The sequence below is a fragment of the Oryzias latipes genome, chromosome 5, assembly GCF_002234675.1.
Source record: "Oryzias latipes chromosome 5, ASM223467v1".
Taxonomy (NCBI): Eukaryota; Metazoa; Chordata; class Actinopteri; order Beloniformes; family Adrianichthyidae; genus Oryzias; species Oryzias latipes.
This window is the reverse complement of record NC_019863.2, coordinates 6,147,778-6,166,633: the sequence shown is the minus strand read 5'-3', so window position 1 is coordinate 6,166,633 and position 18,856 is coordinate 6,147,778. Positions and strand designations below refer to the sequence as shown.

The 18,856-nt window shown below is 42.9% G+C and overlaps 1 protein-coding gene across 2 annotated transcripts; it reads right to left on the bottom strand.

Annotated features, from left to right (window-relative positions):
• Window positions 1-6,126: 6,126 nt before the first annotated feature.
• Window positions 6,127-17,185, bottom strand: LOC101162518 (syndecan-4). Of its 2 annotated transcripts, none has more exons than XM_011474754.3 (5): window positions 16,914-17,185; window positions 8,799-8,970; window positions 8,670-8,713; window positions 8,388-8,583; window positions 6,127-8,277 (listed from the first exon to the last, which is right to left on the bottom strand). In XM_011474754.3, exons 1-5 carry the CDS (start codon window positions 16,965-16,967, stop codon window positions 8,126-8,128), a joined length of 618 nt encoding a protein of 205 aa, XP_011473056.1. In that variant the 5' UTR covers window positions 16,968-17,185; the 3' UTR covers window positions 6,127-8,125. The 2 variants fall into 2 exon arrangements, with proteins under 2 accessions (XP_011473056.1, XP_004068643.1); XM_004068595.4 differs by having other exon boundaries at window positions 8,799-8,967.
• Between the last annotated feature and the right edge of the window lie 1,671 nt (window positions 17,186-18,856).

The window sequence follows — 18,856 nt, the reverse complement described above, 5'->3', positions numbered from 1 at the left end:
AAGGACTTGCTCCAGTTTTCAAATCATTAATGTAGTGATGTTGTAATTTTATACACATACTTTAACCCTTGTGCTATCCCAGGCCCTTTAACATTGGGAGTTGGGTCATCTAGACCCACTAGACAGTGTTCTGAACCTTTATTCTTCAATGATTTGTGATCTTCACTGGTGTCCATGGATTACATGAAATCTTTCCACCTTTATCCACCTTTTCATGGTAGGAAGAACACATCAATGTAAGGGTGGGGTCATCTAAGATAGCACAAGGGTTATAATAAAAACAATGAATGTATGGACGGATCAGCAGAGACACTGATAAAGTTGAATCCACACACTGGAATAGGATGTGCATGAAGTCCAAACAGGACTGAAATTGCCAAGAAGCACTAAAAAACAAACATGGTGTCTACAACTCCCAGCTCCTTGTGTAAATGTAATCAAGAATGTAGAAGTTTGACTAAAAGACCTTTTTTAGTCTGGATGAACCTTTTCTTTTTTAATCCAATCGACTAGTTACTCTGGACTGTTTTATCTTGTTTGTTGGTGTTAAAGAACCTGGGATTTCTTATATTCAAAACTGCCCCTTGGTTAACATACTGAGAGGATGCCTTGAGCAGCTGCACCTTTGTTATAATAAACTATTTTTTATTTTGAAGTGAAGCCAAAGTTCTGATGCTCTGCTATGAACACATCTTGGTTTACTTGTGTTTTTAAGACATTGTGCATTTTAAACAGTTTTGTAAGCCTGCAGAGTCGTGTATTTCAGGGTCTTGACACCAAGTTTCCATTTGTAGACAAAAACAAGTTCAGAGAAGCTGCTTTTGCTGTTCACACAGTATCGGTCTTCAAATTGTCATGGGTGGAGTGGGAGACCCAAGTGGAAGAGAATGGAGACCAAATCAAACTCAGGCTTAATGAGAAAATGTTGACAACATCTTGACAGGCTGAAATGGCGGTTTAGAAAAGTACTAGAGCCAAAGATAACAATAAGACAGAAACAAGAACAGACCCTGAAACACAGAGAACCGATTTTATGACCAGAACCACGGACTTTGACTTACAGAGGAGTCATTTACAAACATTAGAAATACAGAATACAACTAGGTGAACTCATGACTAAAGGAACAGAACTTCAACCACTACTCAGTCATGAAATTAAACTGAAGCACAAGAACAACACCAGGACAACTGGACCGAAGGCGCAGATCTTCACTGATGATCTTCACTGGCGGTGGAATAACGAGAGGCAGTAGGTGCCAAAACATTACAAAAAATGATCTGATGCTTATGTCTGATCGGTTCCCACTTCTGAACCTCGAGGGCTCCGGCTCCTGGAGTTATAGATCTTAAACACAGTGGAACAAAAGCTGCTTCGGGAAGCGTCCTCACGTCACACGTTCGGATACTTTACCTTTTAAAACACAAGGACAAGTAAGGAGTTATTAATAGAATCATTGTTAAAGGTCAACATCAGCGCTCAAAGGAGCAGAGCACACGCCAAAGGGCAGCACCATGATGACGCATCACAACAACACTGTTGTCATGGAAACAGGTAAAATTCCATTACCAAAGTCCTGCTTCCTCTTTAGCATTCAAATAAGAGGAAGAAGGAAACTCTGTACCAGAGGATCTGTCATCCAGCAGACTGGCTTTATTCTGATGAAAGCGAAGCTGCTGGAGGAAATAGGGCGTCCTCAGCTTTGGATTAAATTTTTCTGGATAATCACAGATGAAGGTTCAACTCTGGAGTACAACGGGGACGTTCCTTAGACCACCATCTAATCTTTTATCAAAGTAGAAAACGCATTGGCATGAGGTAACCAAACACAATCCTGGATCACATTACCCCTTGTGCTATTTTATATGACCCCACCCTTCCATTGACGTGTTCTCCCTACCATGACAAAGGTGGATAAAGGTGGAAAGATTTCATGTAATCCATGGACACCAGTGAAGATCACAAATCATTGAAGAAAAAAGGTTTAGAGCACCGTCTAGTAGTGGGTCTAGATGACCCAACTCCCAACGTTAAAGTGCCTAGGATAGCACAAGGGTTACTGCCACCACAGGCTGCACTGAATGCCCCAGGCTTATGAGAGTGTCACTTGACTAACCCAGATGTTCCCACCCCTCAGGAACAGGATCAGCCTGGACAGACCACAGGAGCTGCTCCAGAGTCCAGTCTGGATTCAAGAACCCTGTTGGTTGTGGTGGGTTGTTTGTGTTCCAGGTAAAGGTACAGAGCACTGGGATCAGATGTGACCATTGGCGTCACACTGCCCTGCTTCTCTCTGACGCCACTCTGAGGTGTCACCTTCACCTCCTTATTCTGCTCAGGACTCACCATCAGGAGAGGCTCATCTGCCCCCTGTGTGTAGGAGGCGGGGTGACTGAATGGAAGGAGAGGACCTTGTTTTTCTACACCTTCTTTCCTTTAGTCACCAACATTTTTTCTCCTCACAGATTCTTGTAGCAGTTTGTTTCATTGCTCCTCACTCAGTTTTAAAGTCAGTAACAAACTGGTTTAACAGTTTTTGGTCATTTTGAGGGACTGTACTTGATTTTTAATTTGTACAAGAAATGTGCTGTTTTAATGAGATTCATCACCAAACTGTAGGTTATTTTAAAATAAAACAAACTTTTTGTCTGATGTTTGTGTAAGAGCAACAATAAAACAACTTTGACAATAATATAACTTTTTTTACAATAAAATTTACATTGAAATAAGAAACTTTTACTTCGAAAAGCTCAGGTTTAACCATAGAAATAATCAAAATCAATTCATGAAAAATTGATAAAAAATGTAACAAAACATTTTCCTCAAAATTCTGAAACTGAAGGTGAGTCTGAAACTGAATTAAACATCAACACAAACTATTGACTGAACACTTGTGTGTCTGTCTGTTCATAAAAACTAGTTGAATCCATTATGAATGAGTTAATATGTCACCTAAACAACCATAACACTGGGTTACACCATTATACTGAGGTTACCACTGTCCTCTCACATCCAGAAGGTTCAAATCCCCGCTGTTTTCTTCTGTGTGGCATTTACATGTTTTCCTCTTGCATGCGAGGTGGTTTCCTCTGGGCATTCCGGTTTCCTCCCACAGTCCAAAAAAATGCTTTAGAGGTTCATCTGCGACTTTAACATCTGTGTGTGGTTGTGTGCCTCTGTTTGGTCCTGTGATGGACAAGAGAACCATGCAGGGTTCCCACAACAATAGCTGGATAGACTCCCAAAGTCGCTGCATCGAATCGCATGTGACGTTGTCCATAGAAAATGGTCAACCAATTGAAGTCAATTCAGTTGCCACTTTTCCGCGATCTAACCGTCACCATGTTGGAAACAGATGTCCTCGGTAAGCTGTGATTGGTCCGTCTACATTTCTATGGCACCACTCTACTCCAATCAGGAGTGATCATGTTAGAAAACCACACCTCTTCCACTGAAAACTGGCTTGGGAGAATCGGTCAATCGTAGGCTTCGAACGTTCCATGCCCCTACATTATTGAGGCATCTGTTTGGCCAGTTTTGAACTTGAATAGTTTGAACTTTAGAAAAAGTATTGTGAAAAAAAAGAGGATTATCAAGAACATGTTTAAAAAAAGGTATCAGAGCCAGAATGTTATTTTGACCAATAGAATGACTGAATAACTGCTGTTTATTTCTCTATAGAAGTCTATAGCATTTCGGCTTTTTGGGACCAGCAGGTACTTCCTGTTTAGATCGCGAGGGGGGAGGGGTTGCTAATTCCAGTCCTCTTTTACTGTCAATGACCCTGACCAGTAGCAAACAGTTTTGGAAAATAGCTGGACGGAACCTGAACACTAGATTTCTTTAAACTCTCACACGCCTGCAGACTTTGGACACAACTTTCAGTCATTTTCCACGTTTGGAGAACAGTAAGGAGAACAGAACCATTTCCTCCCCACTTTCATGAAGAAGATTTGAAAATATTGAGCTCGATAATTGGCTGTGACCTTTGTTGCAGTCACCCAAACTGCGTGATGCTATAATGTCAATATGGACCAAACCCTGAGGAATGTTTTCAGTACCTTGTTGAATCGATGCCACTAAGGATTCAACGAGGCTGGGGGAGGGGTTCAACCCCAATATTTACTAGCAAGGTGGATCTAATAAAGTGGCAAGTTAGAATATATTCCACATAATACATACTTTTCTTGTTACTTTTCATAATTTTAATGTTATTCTTATTTCCTTTGCTCTTGAACAAACACAAATAGACACACAGGGAAACTCCAGCACTGACGATGTGATGTGAGTGTTGATTCTGTACGATGGAAATGAAAAGTTTTCCTCCTGACCTTCAGGCTAACGTTCGGTGGAGCAGAAATCAATTCATCTCTTTCCCTGTGTGCAGGTCAGGCCTCTTTTTTTTCCTCATTAGCTTTGTGTTTCAGTGTAGGAAGAATGAAACAGAGTGGGAGCTTTCTACTCAGCTGGCCACAGAAAGGTTTGCCTAGATAAGATGATATACATTGGTCATATTGGATACACACAGTCTTTTTGTTTTGTATTTTGTCTTCAGCCGCTCACACATCAGGCTACTGCTACAACTACTGCTACAACGGTGATAAGAGGAGTGGCTCATTAGCAACCAACTGCAGCCTCTAATGCAGCAAAGGTTTCTATTGTGCATTTTGTACTTTTGTAAATTCTACTTCTCTTTTTTGTGAAATTATTTTCTCATGCATGTCTGCACTGAACAGTGAGCGGCTCTCATTTCGCTGTATGCGCGTGCGATGCAAATTGTACATGTGTATAGTGACTAAAAAGGCATTCTATTCTATTCTATTCTATAATGAGCGATCATGAGCGGCCCTGGAAGCTCTGCCGCTCAGCCTAGTAGGTGTACCTGCTTTTGTCCAACGGATAGGCTGCAGTGCCCAAGATCAAATGGGTTCAGGTTACAAAGGGGCGGAGCAATAGCGGCTCCAAGCTATGTTGGTGAAGTTCATCCTTTTATTGCAAAGTTCTTAACACATTTTTAAAATTTGTACAGGTCTTCCCCACCAAATGCCAGCGGTTATAAACCACTGGAGAGGGAATCACTTCTCCAAGTCTGTCTGAAAGGAAAGAGAAAAAATAAAATAAAACTCAGCATTCCAGCCCAGAACTCCTTTACTACATTTAATAAGTGTTGTTAATCTATGATGAGATCTGTTCAGAACACTAAACAGAAGACCTCGACCTGTAATCTGGCCTCCAAGTTGCTGGCTTTCTCCAGATTAGCACGTGGCGTTCAGGACAAAGACGCCTCTCCTTCATGCTGAGGTTTCTGCTTTGACATGTTCAAACACGATCCCTGAACACCTTCCTGGAACACGAGGGGCTTTCCAAAACAAGCGAGACCAACAAGTGATTTTCCCTCTGGTCTTCCGGAAATTTCTACAGTAACAAACTCCGGATCGGAGCAGGGTCCGTAGTTATGTGGTCGTTGTTTGGTCCGTTGAAGAGAGAGCTGAGCCAAAACGCAAAGCTCTAAATGTACCGGTCGATCTTCGTTCCAATACTCCCCTATGGTCATGAGCTTTGGGTCATGACAGAAAGAACCAGGTCCCCGCTACAATCGGCTGAAATGAGGTTTCTCCGTAGGGTTGCTGGGCGCTCCTTAAGGGATAGAGTGAGGAGGAGCTCTGTCACCGCTTTCCCTCCACATCCAGAGGAGTCTCCTGGACGCCTCCCTGGGGAGGTCTTCCGGGCATGTCCCACCGGACGGAGGCCAGGACACGCTGGAGATACTATGTCTCTCGGCTGGCCTGGGAATGCCTCTGGGTCCCCCCAGAGGAGCTGGAGGAAGTGGCCGGGGCAAGGGAAGTCTGGGTATCTTTGCTTAGTAGACTGCTGCCCCCGCGACCCGGATAAGCAGAGAAAGATGGATGGACAAACCTACCCCCTTGCCTTACCTTTCCAGAAGATGATTAAACCAAAGAATGTCTATTTAGGATTTTCCTAATGAGGATTTTTTTTTAAAGAATGTCCTCTCCTCTAGGTTTGCACCGAGTTACATGTGAGGAACAGAAGGCAGAGAAGACCACACTTCCAGCTGTTCAACCAGAACTTTTGAGCATCAGCTTTAGTGTTTAAAATGACAGATGAAGTTTAGTTTAAAGCTTTTATTTTTCTGATGAGATGAAATGTTCAGAAGGTGAGAAGAAAGCAGAACAAATATGGATATTATACACATACTATACATAAAAATAGCTTTATTTTCAATCTCAAATCAAAACTTGTATGCAGAAGACAATGATTCATTGGCTTCTCCATTCCATGTGGTATTTGACATTCAGCAGCAGAACAACGTCATGTTCAGCAGCAGACCTGGGGCTGACTAGGCTCTTCCTCCATCTCACCGTCTAAAGTCTCACTAATGCATCGTTTTTCAGGCCCAAAACGGGTGTAACAACATCACGTCACACCTGTTTGTTTTTTGACAAAAGCAGAGATCAGCCCCAGGTCTGGTGCCGTTATCGCACAAGATCAACACCAGCCCATAATCAGTCCTTCTACAAGAAAACATAAATAAAACAAAAAAACTACCATCATTGAAAAAAATCCAAAAACTATTTTTTCTCTGAACATCTCAAACTAGTGTATATAAAACTTTAAAAATCACATATACAACAGCTTAAAAAAGGGCAAAACACCCGAACCTGAAAGACGGCAATAAAATAATTTGAAAGTTAAATTAATACAAAACCGGGTGGGGGTGGGTGGGGGTAAGAGGAATAAAAACATCTGAGATCATGGACAGAATTAAAGTTTGTTCTAGCATTGCTACAATGAAGCCTTACATTTACAGTGAGTCATGACAACCTTGCGTTTGGCATTTAAATATTTGGCATTTCTGTAGCCAGGCGGTGGCGCTGTACCGACTTTTTTTTTTTAAAACGACTATTTACAGACCGCTGTGCTGCTCTGAACATCAAACTAGCTCAGGGCGCTAATCCTTAACTGATGGAAGAAACGGATGGTGTAGCTTATTGAGGAGGGCAAGAAAAACAAAAAACAACAGAAAAGTCCTGCAGAAACTCCCCACGGCACCGTAAAGGCCAGCAGCGTGGGCCGTTGCACACCTCATTCATGAACGATTCATTGTGAAACATGATGCAGCTTGAGCTCTTAATTTTGTTTGTTTTTACAAACTGCTAATTTTCAGACAGCAGCAGAGGAAACATACCATACAGTTCATTTTTGCTCATCCAAGCCTGAAGTTTTGGTATCTTTTTCTGAATTGGAGTTGAAAAAAAAAAAACAAGTCTCCAGCCTAGCGTTTGGAGAGCCTGCTGCTCTCCGCTCTAAATTGCATCCCTGCAGTCGACGCATTTCCTAAAACGCTCCTTTAAATCTGCAGTTTGTTGCCATCACACCAGCAGAATGCCAAACGGATCACTGATGGCTGCAGACCAAATGTCTGGCCGCCTTCAGAGTGGAGACTTGCTGCATGTTTTTGTGACCCGGGTCAGAAACCTCCATCTCCTGATTAGCTGAGCTGACCTTATCCGCCGCGGCGTGCCAGACTGACGGACTCTGCCCGCACCGGGAGGACAAAAACATGGCAGCGGGCTCATGGGTTCTTTTTCAGGAGGTCTGCTGCATTATTTGCAGAAACTGTGGGCCTTTCCTAAACCAACTTCTAGGAAGAGCACAAAACTAAAAGCATGAAGCTGCTGCAGAACCTGATCAACCGTCTCACTGTGGAACATGTAAAAAAAAAAAAAAAAACAGATGTAGAAAAGTACAATATTGCAAAAGGTTCAGAGGAAGACCAGAAAAGAATAAATTAAAACATTAATGTTTCACTGCAGGAGGAGGAAATGTCTCTTCTGTTGTTTTTTCCTCTCAACATGGAAATACAAAACTAGACATCATAAAAGAGGCGATATTGGCGTACCGCAGTCGGAAAAAGTCTCCTTCCGCTCCAGAAACGTGTCATGTGGGAGGAGTCAGTCACTTCTGATCCGTCAAACTTCACTTACTGAGGAGGTGCAGGTACAATGATGTTGAGGCACTGTGAGGCCGGACGTTGGCCTGATGGGAACGGGGGTGCATGTGTGAAGAGGGCTCAGAGAGGGAGGGGCGGGGTTTGCGCGTCAGCATCTATGCATAGATCTCTGTGGTGGGGGCTTTTTTGTAGATTGGTTTCTTCCCCAAATCGTAGCTACCTTCATCCTTTTTCTTCATGCGGTAGATTAGAAGGAGGATGAGGAGGATGGCGAACAACAGACTGACGGCACCACCCGCAATCAGAGCTGAAAAAGAAGAGTCAGGTGTGAGACTGAAGGCTCCGCCCAAAAACCCAAGCTCAACGGTAGAGCCATCACGGCATCGCTGGCGTCTACTCTGTGCCATTTCTACTGACCTGCAAGAACTTCTGTCTTGTTGAAGATGCTGTCCTCTCCAGCGTGGGACATCTTCACATCGGACGGGTCCTCTAAGGAGTTGAAATTACTCCTTAAACCGGGGATTTCATTGCTCTCCCTGATCACATCAACCTCATTGACGGTGGGGAGCACTGGCAGTTTAGGCTCAGGGATCTTATTGTCATTTATGTCGGGCTGTAAATGAGAAGAGGATGAGCGGTCTGCACACACAACCAGCGAGGTTTCAAGCCAACGGATTTTCTACAATAAAGAAGTCTTACCCTCACTGAAGGCCGTGACTCTGCAGAAGGAAGCTCAGGTGTTGCTGAAGAAAAATGTTTCTTTAGTTTCATTTCTCCAGTCAACAACAGAAATCACAGTTTTTATGTGAAACTGTCAGGAGGACCAACCTTCATCGCCAGATCCAGAGAAGTCATAGTTGTCATAGTCTTCATCATCTGTGAAGCTAAAGTCAGTGCCCTCTTCAGAGTCTCCCGATGCTTCCAGGCTGTCAAGGTGTATCGACATGGCAACCGTTGCTGTTGACTTCATGGGCATCCACGTCTCCGTCTCCCTGACCTGCTGGGACAGCAGAGAGGGGGGAGTTCAGATGGAGCTCTACCAAAATCTGGTTCATTCACATCTGGACACAAGAGAAACGACAGCCGACTCTCAACACGTCGGCTGTTTTCCTGAGCAGCCATTGAGACCACTCATGCCAGATTCATATATGAACACCACGCCACACTACATTTCTACCATAGAGGCTGAGGTCAAAGAAGAATATGGATAAATTATGACCTTACTTCCCCTCCTGCCTGGCGTCCGTCCACATCATTCCCATTTGTCTGACAACTTTGGGTCAAAACAAGCCACAAGCTGCCAGACACTGGCAACACAACTCCAGCTTTTGTCTTCCATTTGCATCATGACAAAAATGTGCCAGGAGAATGAGGAGTGTATGATTTAAAATCCCTAAATCTGTTGTATTCTTCATCTTCTGTGTCGCTTGCTTCTGAACAAATACCCGCCAAGCCCGGGGTAAGACTGAGTGGCGCTTCTTTCTCAGTGCTGTGATTGTTGCCATTTATTTTCTTTTTTTATTCACAGGTTGCACCCTTGGCCAAACTATGCAAAACGCTGAAACTGAATCCACTGGCAACTGGGGTTTCAAACCATGAATGATACTGTTGTCCATCTACCTGATACTAAAACTATCTAGCTCCATCAGACCACTGTCGTTTAACCTCCTTAGGAAACACACTGATAAAAGCTAAGCTAATGCAACAATTGGAAATTCAAGACCACTACTGTCTGCTGTAAAAGCACCAAACACATCAGAAACTGAAGGCCCAGAGACGACCGTCTTCACCATACATGAACATCATGAGTGGACATGACTCTAATGCACGTCTTGGGGGGCCTTTGTGGTTCTGATGCCCAGCATGTGGAGTGTCTGAATGTAATCCTCTGTCAGCCTCTTAGTCTCTGGGTGAGCTCCCGGACTCCAGAGAACCGTGTCTCACAGTAGAACTGTGTCTCCGGTCCGCCAGCTCACACACCGGCTGGGAGCTTTTCAAAGCAGAAATGCAGCTCAGAGAAAAGAGAGAAATGGATTGCTCCATCTCCTTTCCAGCATTAAACCCCATTTATTATGAACAGACACGAACAGCGTAACAATATGAAGCTCACTTCTCCTCATAGCTCTCTCAGTGATGGTGAAGGATTCAACACACAAGATTTCCCATGAGTCTTAGTGGCTATAGGCGGGCAAACCCCCAGGTAGCCAAAGTATTAGCTTTGCGCCGAGGCAGAGGTAATGTTAGCCGTGAGTTTCCTCCGAGATGCTATGACGTGAAGGACAGTAAGCATGTCAACATATGGCTAATACAGACGCGAGGCCAGAGATGAGGACCCCCCCATACCCCCCCTATCTCCGTACGCTCTCCTGTGTGTGTGTGTGGGGGGGGGGGGGGACACTTTGGCTTTGTTGTCAGCATCCATGAAGGAAAAAGGCAATTGGATAAGTTGAATGCTGTGTGTTGACATTGTTACACAAAGATAGCGTATGCCACAGGTAACACATATAATCTGTTAATGAACTTAAAATGCCATCACCGACTGTAACAATCGGGTCTACAAGGAAAAATAAAAGTGTGAGTTAAAATGTTTGTTTTTCAGGCCAGTGTTGATTATCCAAAGTTTTTGGTTCCTGGCAGCCAATAGTTTTTCTTATTTTATTAAGCAGATCAGTTAAATAGGTCAATTTAATGTATTATTATGTAAAACCAATAAATGCATTATAATGCAAGTAATTTTTTTTCCTGCCTTAGTTTTGTGTACTGAAAGAAATGGCAAAAATAGAGCGATAGATAAAAACGTTATTAATCTCCCAAGGTAGAAATTCAGGTGTCCGGCAGCAAAACACACACAATAAATAATAAAATAATAGTTCATAAAATAGCAGTTCATATCAGGCAGATTTGTTAAACAGCAGTACTGAACCGAACCCTAGGAAATTATGAACCAAACCGAATTGAGATTTTAGCGCATCCTTACACCCCTAATATCCATGTACGTGGAAGTTCGGCTATCTCTTCCGGTATTTTAGAGAGTACTGCACATGTCCAAATGATTTCTTCCGACCGAAAGTGTGGAGCATGTAAACGTATGTTAGATTAGGAAAAAACGTTTCTGGGCCCATGTACATGGTTGAATTCTAATCCGGTCTTTGATCAAATCAAAACATTTTGCACACGTAACCGCGGCTACTGTTGGAACCACCATAACCCTTGTGCACTTTTACAATAATTGGGCACTTTTACATTGGGAGTGGGGTCATCTGGACCCCACTAGACAGTGCGCTGAACCTTTTTTCCTCAATGATTTTTGATCTTTACGGCTGTTCATCGATTACATGAAATGCTCTTCACCTTTATTTCTTAGAATGACCATTCTTGGCTCTGATACCATCTTCTCTCTAATTATTTTTTTATATTTTTACGTTATTCGAGTTATTACCCAATCAAATGCCTCAGTAAGAGCATGTAGGCCTGACGTCGAACGTCTGAGGCATTTGACAGATTTTGGGTAGCCAACGGCAGCAGACTTCATCAATGCTTTTTGTGATTGCTTTTTCCTTCTTACTTTCCGAGCCGCGTTATTGTTTATATAAAGAGAAAGCTGAACTCAGTCTGTGTTTTCCATTACTCAAATGCGCTGGCAGCCAGCCGCCTGGGTGCCATCATAGCAAGTAATCGTGCTCTGCTGGTGGATACCGCAGGATGGCGACCTGTCCATGCTGTATCCCCCCTGTGCCCAACAGTAGCCGGGACGGCATCCAGCAACTCCGCGGCCCCAGCAGGTAAAGAAAATTCATGCCAACGGTCTTTCTGTGCTGTGTTGTTGGTCATGTTACACATTTAATTTGAAGAAGAAAAAAAAAGGTGTTTTCGTTACAGTTTTGCGAAATAAGTCTATTTCGATATGCCTCAAAAACCACCCCCTTACAAATGCAAAAACAATTTTTGATGAATGCAAGTGACGCGTTTCAAACTTCAAATCTAATCAGTGCAATTTCATAGTCAATGGAAACGCACCGTTGAAGATGTAGGGGCGTGGAAAGAGGTGGGGACTCACAACGACACTTCAGTTTGGCAACCGTAGTTGCCATAGAAACGATGACTAAGAGCGGCTCCCATGAAACTGTGTTTAATTGAAACACGAGCAGCTAAATGTTCAGCTGCAGAAAACCCTTTGGTGGTTTCAGACCACAGTGCAGAGCCTTCTGCTCAGAGCGACAGTGGAACAGAGGTTTCCTGTTGGAACAGGTCTGCAGCGTCACACCACAGGAATCTTTCCACCTGGCTCTGTCAGGCACGGGTCACACTCCCGCTTCCCTCAAACATTAAACTGATTCCAGCTTTTGAGAGTCTGTCTGGTGTTTCACTCATTAGTGGTCTGTGCTGATTAAGTCAATGTAAAGATTTCTCAGGAAACGAGTCAAATTCTTGGAAAAAATTCCAAGAATGTGTGAACAGTCACAGATGGTCTCGGTAAGATTCATAGTAAACACATTGAAATAAATAAAAAAGCTAAGCAGACAGCCAAGACTACATTTCGTCAACACGGTTTGCTTTCCCTGACCATGGTAAACAGTAAAGGCTCCTCACTACTAAATCAATGACCTGCAGGAGGACGACTGCCGACCTGAAGTGATCTTTTGACATTTCTAAGAGAAAAATAAATAAATAATTATCAGACAAAGTAGTTCAAGAAAATTTGCATCGTAAAGCTTTCCATTCAAAGCTTGGCATCGTCATCAGGAGGGATCATGCTCAACATCGGTCACGGCCCCATGGCAACAGAAAGACAAACACACCAAGACTCCCATTCTACAAGCATGTGCATTTACACCCAGGCACACCAGACCTTTTTTCCAGCAGTGTGTTTCCGCTGTGCGAAAGAAAAGAACTGCTGATGGTCCAGGTGAACTCAAGACCTATCTTTGTCACTAATGTAAGTGGCACACCAACGTGATGACAACTAACCACTATAAAGCTGGCTGCAGTCCAAATGTGTGGATTTATTTCTTGGCGTTAGCTATAGGGTGCTTTTAGAAAAGATCTTGCAAAGCATGAGTGTGCAATGGTTTCAGAAATGTGTCTGCAAAACTACATTGGTAAACATGGATTGAGAACATAAAGCACAGAAAAACCTTTTCATAACTTTAGGGAATTTGGGACTCAACGGAAGACTTTGCAGATGGAACCAGATGACTTTTGTAGCCCAGTACCAAACGGTTCCACAAGAGGGTGGACATTAATTCAAAGACAAAAAACAAGAGTGTCGGCCGATCAGGAGGGAACTTATTGGAAGTCCACACCCCCATCACTTGAAAGAGGGCAATACGAAATCTGTCAAACGTTTCGAACACTTGACGTGGAGGCCAGCAGCACCACTTACTTTTACTGAGGTATGTGATTGGTTATAACTTGAATAACTTGCAATGAAAAAAAAATTAAGACGATTTTTAAGACTTCTAAATGTCAACACGAGAAAACGTTCAATTATTAAACCACAATGACTAATAATACCCTGTGAAAAAAGTAATATTTGTATAAAGATAAGATTGTATTTCCAAAATACCAAGAATCTGAGACATTAGCATTTTTGTTTTGAGGATTATGGACTAAATGGAAATCTTTTTGTGCTTTTGTGAGTTTACGGGGTTAAACATTAAATGCTTCGCTATGCAGAGCAGCTTGTGGTTTAAAACCAGTATGTTATGTTTAACTATAAGGCAGCTCCAGAGAGGGGAGGGGTGAAGAGACAGGGAGCCAGATTAAAGTGTAAAACTCTAACAGAAAAGGTTTAAGGGACGGTTTTTGCTTTCAATGCATTCATATAATTCTCATCTCAACTGCCAGGATGTCAAGCACCCGAACGGAGTGAGGGGAATCAAATTCTCTGCTGCTCGCCATCACTGGCAGGAAGGACAAAGACCTTCTCCCTCTGTGCCAACATTCCTCAGCCCAAAGGGATTTTATGGGCCAGCGGACAGCAATGTAGGAACCATTATTACGTCCTAGTCTTACTATTTATCATGGTCCCTCCTTCCATACCATCTTTTTTACCACGCAGCCCTCCAGAGCGTGCCATCATCCTAAAGAGACAAAAAAAAACGGCCCCATTCTCTTGCTAATGGTTGGGGGCTAAATGGAAAACCAGTCACATTCCAACAAGATATAAGAAATGGACTCTGCCCCAAAGCTGCAAAGGCAACAAGCTGTGGTCTGCTGGTGCAACATGGATTAACTCATGGGGCAAAGAAAACGTATGATCCTTCCACCAACAACCTCAGTCATGCCTCTTTGACGTGTTAAACTAATGCAATCAAAGAAAACATCCATTACAATGGAAAACCACCACAGAATAAAGGAGGGGGGGGGTGTTATGCTTTGGTTTTCAGACTACCAAAACTTAGCATACCTCTTTTCTCATTGTCATACAAACTGTACAGTGGATCTGATAAAACTACGAACCTTTTTGAAGTCTTCACTGACAAGTGTGGGGGGGATGGAAATTGCATCACTTGGCCAGAAACAAACAAGGACAGGCATTTGACTACATCACATTTCTATTCAAACCTAAAGCAGCAATAAGACAACATTCAAAGACAAGATTCCCATCAGAAGAACCTCAGACTGGGACAACTGAAGTATAAAGTTGCAGTTATTGTGCTTTTCCACCTCCCCTCCCATCTACAGCCACGCAATAACATGCTTGTTTAAACTTGTGACCATACATGGGCAGAAGGTGCTCTGAGTGGAGGCCAAAGCAGGAACAGTTTTTGCTTGCTTAAAACTTAGATCTATAAATGGAGTCAGTCTGGTCAACGCTTCATGCAAGCCTCGTCTCATTACACACATCTTCTCTTGGTAACAAAAAAAAAAAAAAGACATACCAAACATTCCTTAGATTTTATAATCAAATTCCTATCGTGAGCGTTTCAAAACATTATTAGCATTCAGAGTATTTTCTGTTGTGGAGTAGAGGAACATTGTTACCAATTAGATGGGAAAGGCCACATACCAGTATTGACCTTAGTGTCTGTGGGGAGAAGAAAAAGCCATGGGGGGGGGGGGGGGGGGGGGGGGGTCATAGTACAGAGGCTACGAATCCATCAAATAAAAAATGTAAACAAAAATAATCTCATACATGACAAGAAAGCATAAACAACAACAGTAAGAACACAACCAGGAGGTCATTTTAAAATAGGTAGAATAAATTAATGAGAAAGCGGGTGAAATGGCCCCAAAACCTCAGTGAAGACCACCCAGGGTCAAATTCCCACAAAAAAAAAAAAAGGATGGAAGATGATCAGCAGATACTGCCCTTTAAAAAGTGGAGTCAATGCCAGAGAGCCTTATAAGAAGATAAGAGACGAACTGTTTCAAACCTCAAGTTTCTGAAACCATAAAGGTCCTCATAAATGTGGAGGCGCAGACAGCCAAAGCGTGACCCTGGGCTCACACTGCATCCGGACCAGCACAGGTGAAGCCGCCGGAGTCTTTACGCAACTTGGTTCCAAATCCATTTAGATGGGCTAAAATTCTGGTCGGACGCCGGGGTGATCTGGAGCACTTTTTCGTGAAGTTGGGCCAAATTAAACGACCTACACCAGAATTCATGTGAGCGAATGTAAAGTGTATCCAGTCCATTCAAAACCAAACCTACTTTTCGCTGTACTTGCCATGTTTTCACCGTGGTGTAAAGACAATGTACTTTCTGCTGACAGAGTCACACCGTGTGCGGTAGAGCAACACATCGGTCATTTAACGCCATGGATGGCAAGACGCTCTTACCCCATCCTTAATTATCACCCATGATTAATCTGATTAGGACATCCCTACTACTGACAAATGGATATTTGGTGTTGATGTAAACAAACCAAGTCTCTGGCTGTGATCACTGGCACCATCTATTTGCAAGACATGAGGAAAGCTTGCGATGTGCAATAGCAGTGAGCAACATTGCGATAACAATATGACTTGGCGAAACATGAACAAATAGCAAACCAAAAAAAACTAACAAGTACATCATTTCCATTTTCACTCCACCGGTTGATGTAGACAAAAGTCAACATACCTGGAATTTTACTCAAACGGCCCGTTTGTCACAGAACCCCCAGCAACCCAAACCAATCCAAGCTTTCCTTTACTGTCAAAACAACATGATCTAGTCTACCCAGAAAGACGCTGGGACAACAGGTATGGGGGCGGGGGGGGGGGTCTACTTACTACAGCATTACAGCAAATATTTACAGTGAAAGTCAAAACCAGCAGTGAGCTTCTCAGCTGCTACAGATTTGTTGACATAAAGCATTAAAACAAACAAAAACATCTGTTGGTGACGTTTTTGTTGTTTGTGAGATGAGGCCAAAGGCCGCTGTGAGCTCATGAAGCAGATGAGGAGGAGTCCAGCATGAAAGTAGACTCGAACCCTAGTGTATCCCGGGATATAGAAGGGGGTCCACTCCCCTTAATAAAGCCCAAATAAAGAGGGGGAGGCCCCAGTGAGCGCTGCTGGGCCCAAAAAGAGTGAGCCCGTTTTAAAGCCTGTAGCCGGGGAACCAGCCTGAAGTACTTCCGGAAGGAATCACAGCCTCGCAGACGGAGCCTTTCGGGAATTTCTGGGAAGTTTCTGATAAAACACGCGGGCAAAAGTTCAACGTGTAACGTTAGGACAGCATTTCAGAAACAGTCAAACAGAAAACCGTGCAGGAGCGCGCGGGAGGTGCCTGCCTTAGCAACGATCCCAGAGCCCGGGCCCCCCCCCGTGTGGGACAAAACAAGGCAGCAGGGCTGCGGGGGCCTTCAGGGAGCCCCCGAGAGAGTAGCAGAACCAGCAATGGCTCACGGGAAAAACACGCACTTGTTGTAGCAAATTCCCGTCAAATGAGGTACGAAAACCGGTAAACAGGTTCACTGGGGGAAAACAAACAAACAAAAAAAAATACTTACCGACTCAGAAAGGACTGAGGCCGCCAGCACGAGCACGAGGCACAGACTGAACATGATGACGGAGCCTCCGGTGGTAAAAAAGCTCGGACGGACAGCGGCGCTTCGCCTTAAGTTACCGGGTGACCTCGCGTTTGGGGAGAAGCCCACGTGACTGTCTCTGCCGTCTCTCCCGAACTTCCCAGAAGTCCAGACGAATCAAAATTCCTCAAGATACGGGACCGACCACAGCTCCGCTCTTCCGCCTCCTGAACGTGTTTAACTTTCTCACCGGCGCGTCCGCTCCCATATATTTCAGCGGGGCTTACTCTCCGCCAATCAGGACAGCGTGACGTCAGAGGGAATTTTCCACGTTCAACAGGTTTGTCACGTTAATGGGAGTTTTTTTAGTCATAATTTAAAGTGATATGCAATTCTCAATTCAGTTTGCAAATTGTTCATGCAATTTAATAAAACAATTGGTAATTTCGAATTCAATATAAACAACTACAATTCAGTTTTTAGCTTTGATAATACAGTTTTTCTCAGTCGCTTTAGTACAATTCTCAGATCAGAATTGAAGTTTGCAAATACGTGTGTGCATTTCTCAAAACAATTTGTACAAACAGCAAAACACTATGGATTTCTTGCAAAAGCCTGTAACTTGCTCAAAATCTTTAGTGCATCTCTCAAAACTAAGTCTTTATGTCATTGAACATGTCAGTGCCATCAGAATGTCAAGTCCTTGTGTCATTGTCTACGAACAAGACAGTCAAATTACTTAGTCATGTTGTCAATATAACTGAGTACTTTAGAGTGAGGTTCTGATGGAAACTATGGCTAAAGTTTTGATGACAATTATTATAAAATGTAAGTTACACCTTTTTTGTTTGATTACAAGAGACTGGACAAGATTCACATTTACACTTTTGTTGTTCATATTGTAATTTGTTGACAGACCATGTCATACCAACATAGAAAAAACCCACTGCAAACAGTAACACAAAGGGGGAAAAAAAGATAGGACAATATTCTATCAAACAGTACAGGCAGTGCAGTAAGAATTGGTGTGGTCTTCCTACACCTCTTGTTGTTCCTGTATGTTAGGCCTCAAATTCTCATCCACATCACAGCGAATATCCTCTCTTGCAATGCAGCATGGAAAGAATCTTTTACAGTAGTGTCTTATCCAGCCTCTGCAGGCGTCTGCTGTGATGTCATCACATGCTGCATCCATGGCAGCCAGTAGGGTCATTTGTGTATGTGGCTGGCGATCATAAACTTTCCATCTCCATGGTTAGAAAAATTCCTCAATAGGGTTAAGGAATGGAGAGTAGGGTGAAATGAACTCCATCCGCATCCTGTTGTGGGCTGCAAACCATTGCCTGATGATGTTGGAGTGATGAAAACTCACATTGTCCCAAACTATCACATACGTTGGCAGGTGATGCAAACGTCACCTGAGAGCAATTAACCAATTCAGGACAGATTTAGACAAAAACATATAATGGAGATGTATAGAAATATGTTTGTCACATTATAACAACTTGGTCAACCATTTTGCAGTTAATGACTTATACGATGAACTAATGACTAGGTGTTTTGAGGAGTAAGACTATTGCACAGTGAACTATATAATACATTTTGATCAACATGACATAAACAATTGATAATGTAGCAAAGAGCAGAGAATTGTACATAATCATTTGCATGGATGTACCAAAGCAATTGCAACTTGTTCAAAGAAGTGAGAAACTGCTTATATGATGTGCACAAGTGACATCATGATGTGAAGATTGAACAAATAGTTTTGGGAATTTCATTCTGATCTGAGAATTGTACTAAAGCGACTGAGAAAAACTGTAAAAACATACTCAGAAGCATACCATTTCATGAAACTTATCTCTGATGAGTAATAATTAATCTTGTTGAATTTTTTTTTAATATTCTCTGTTTACCATTTGTTT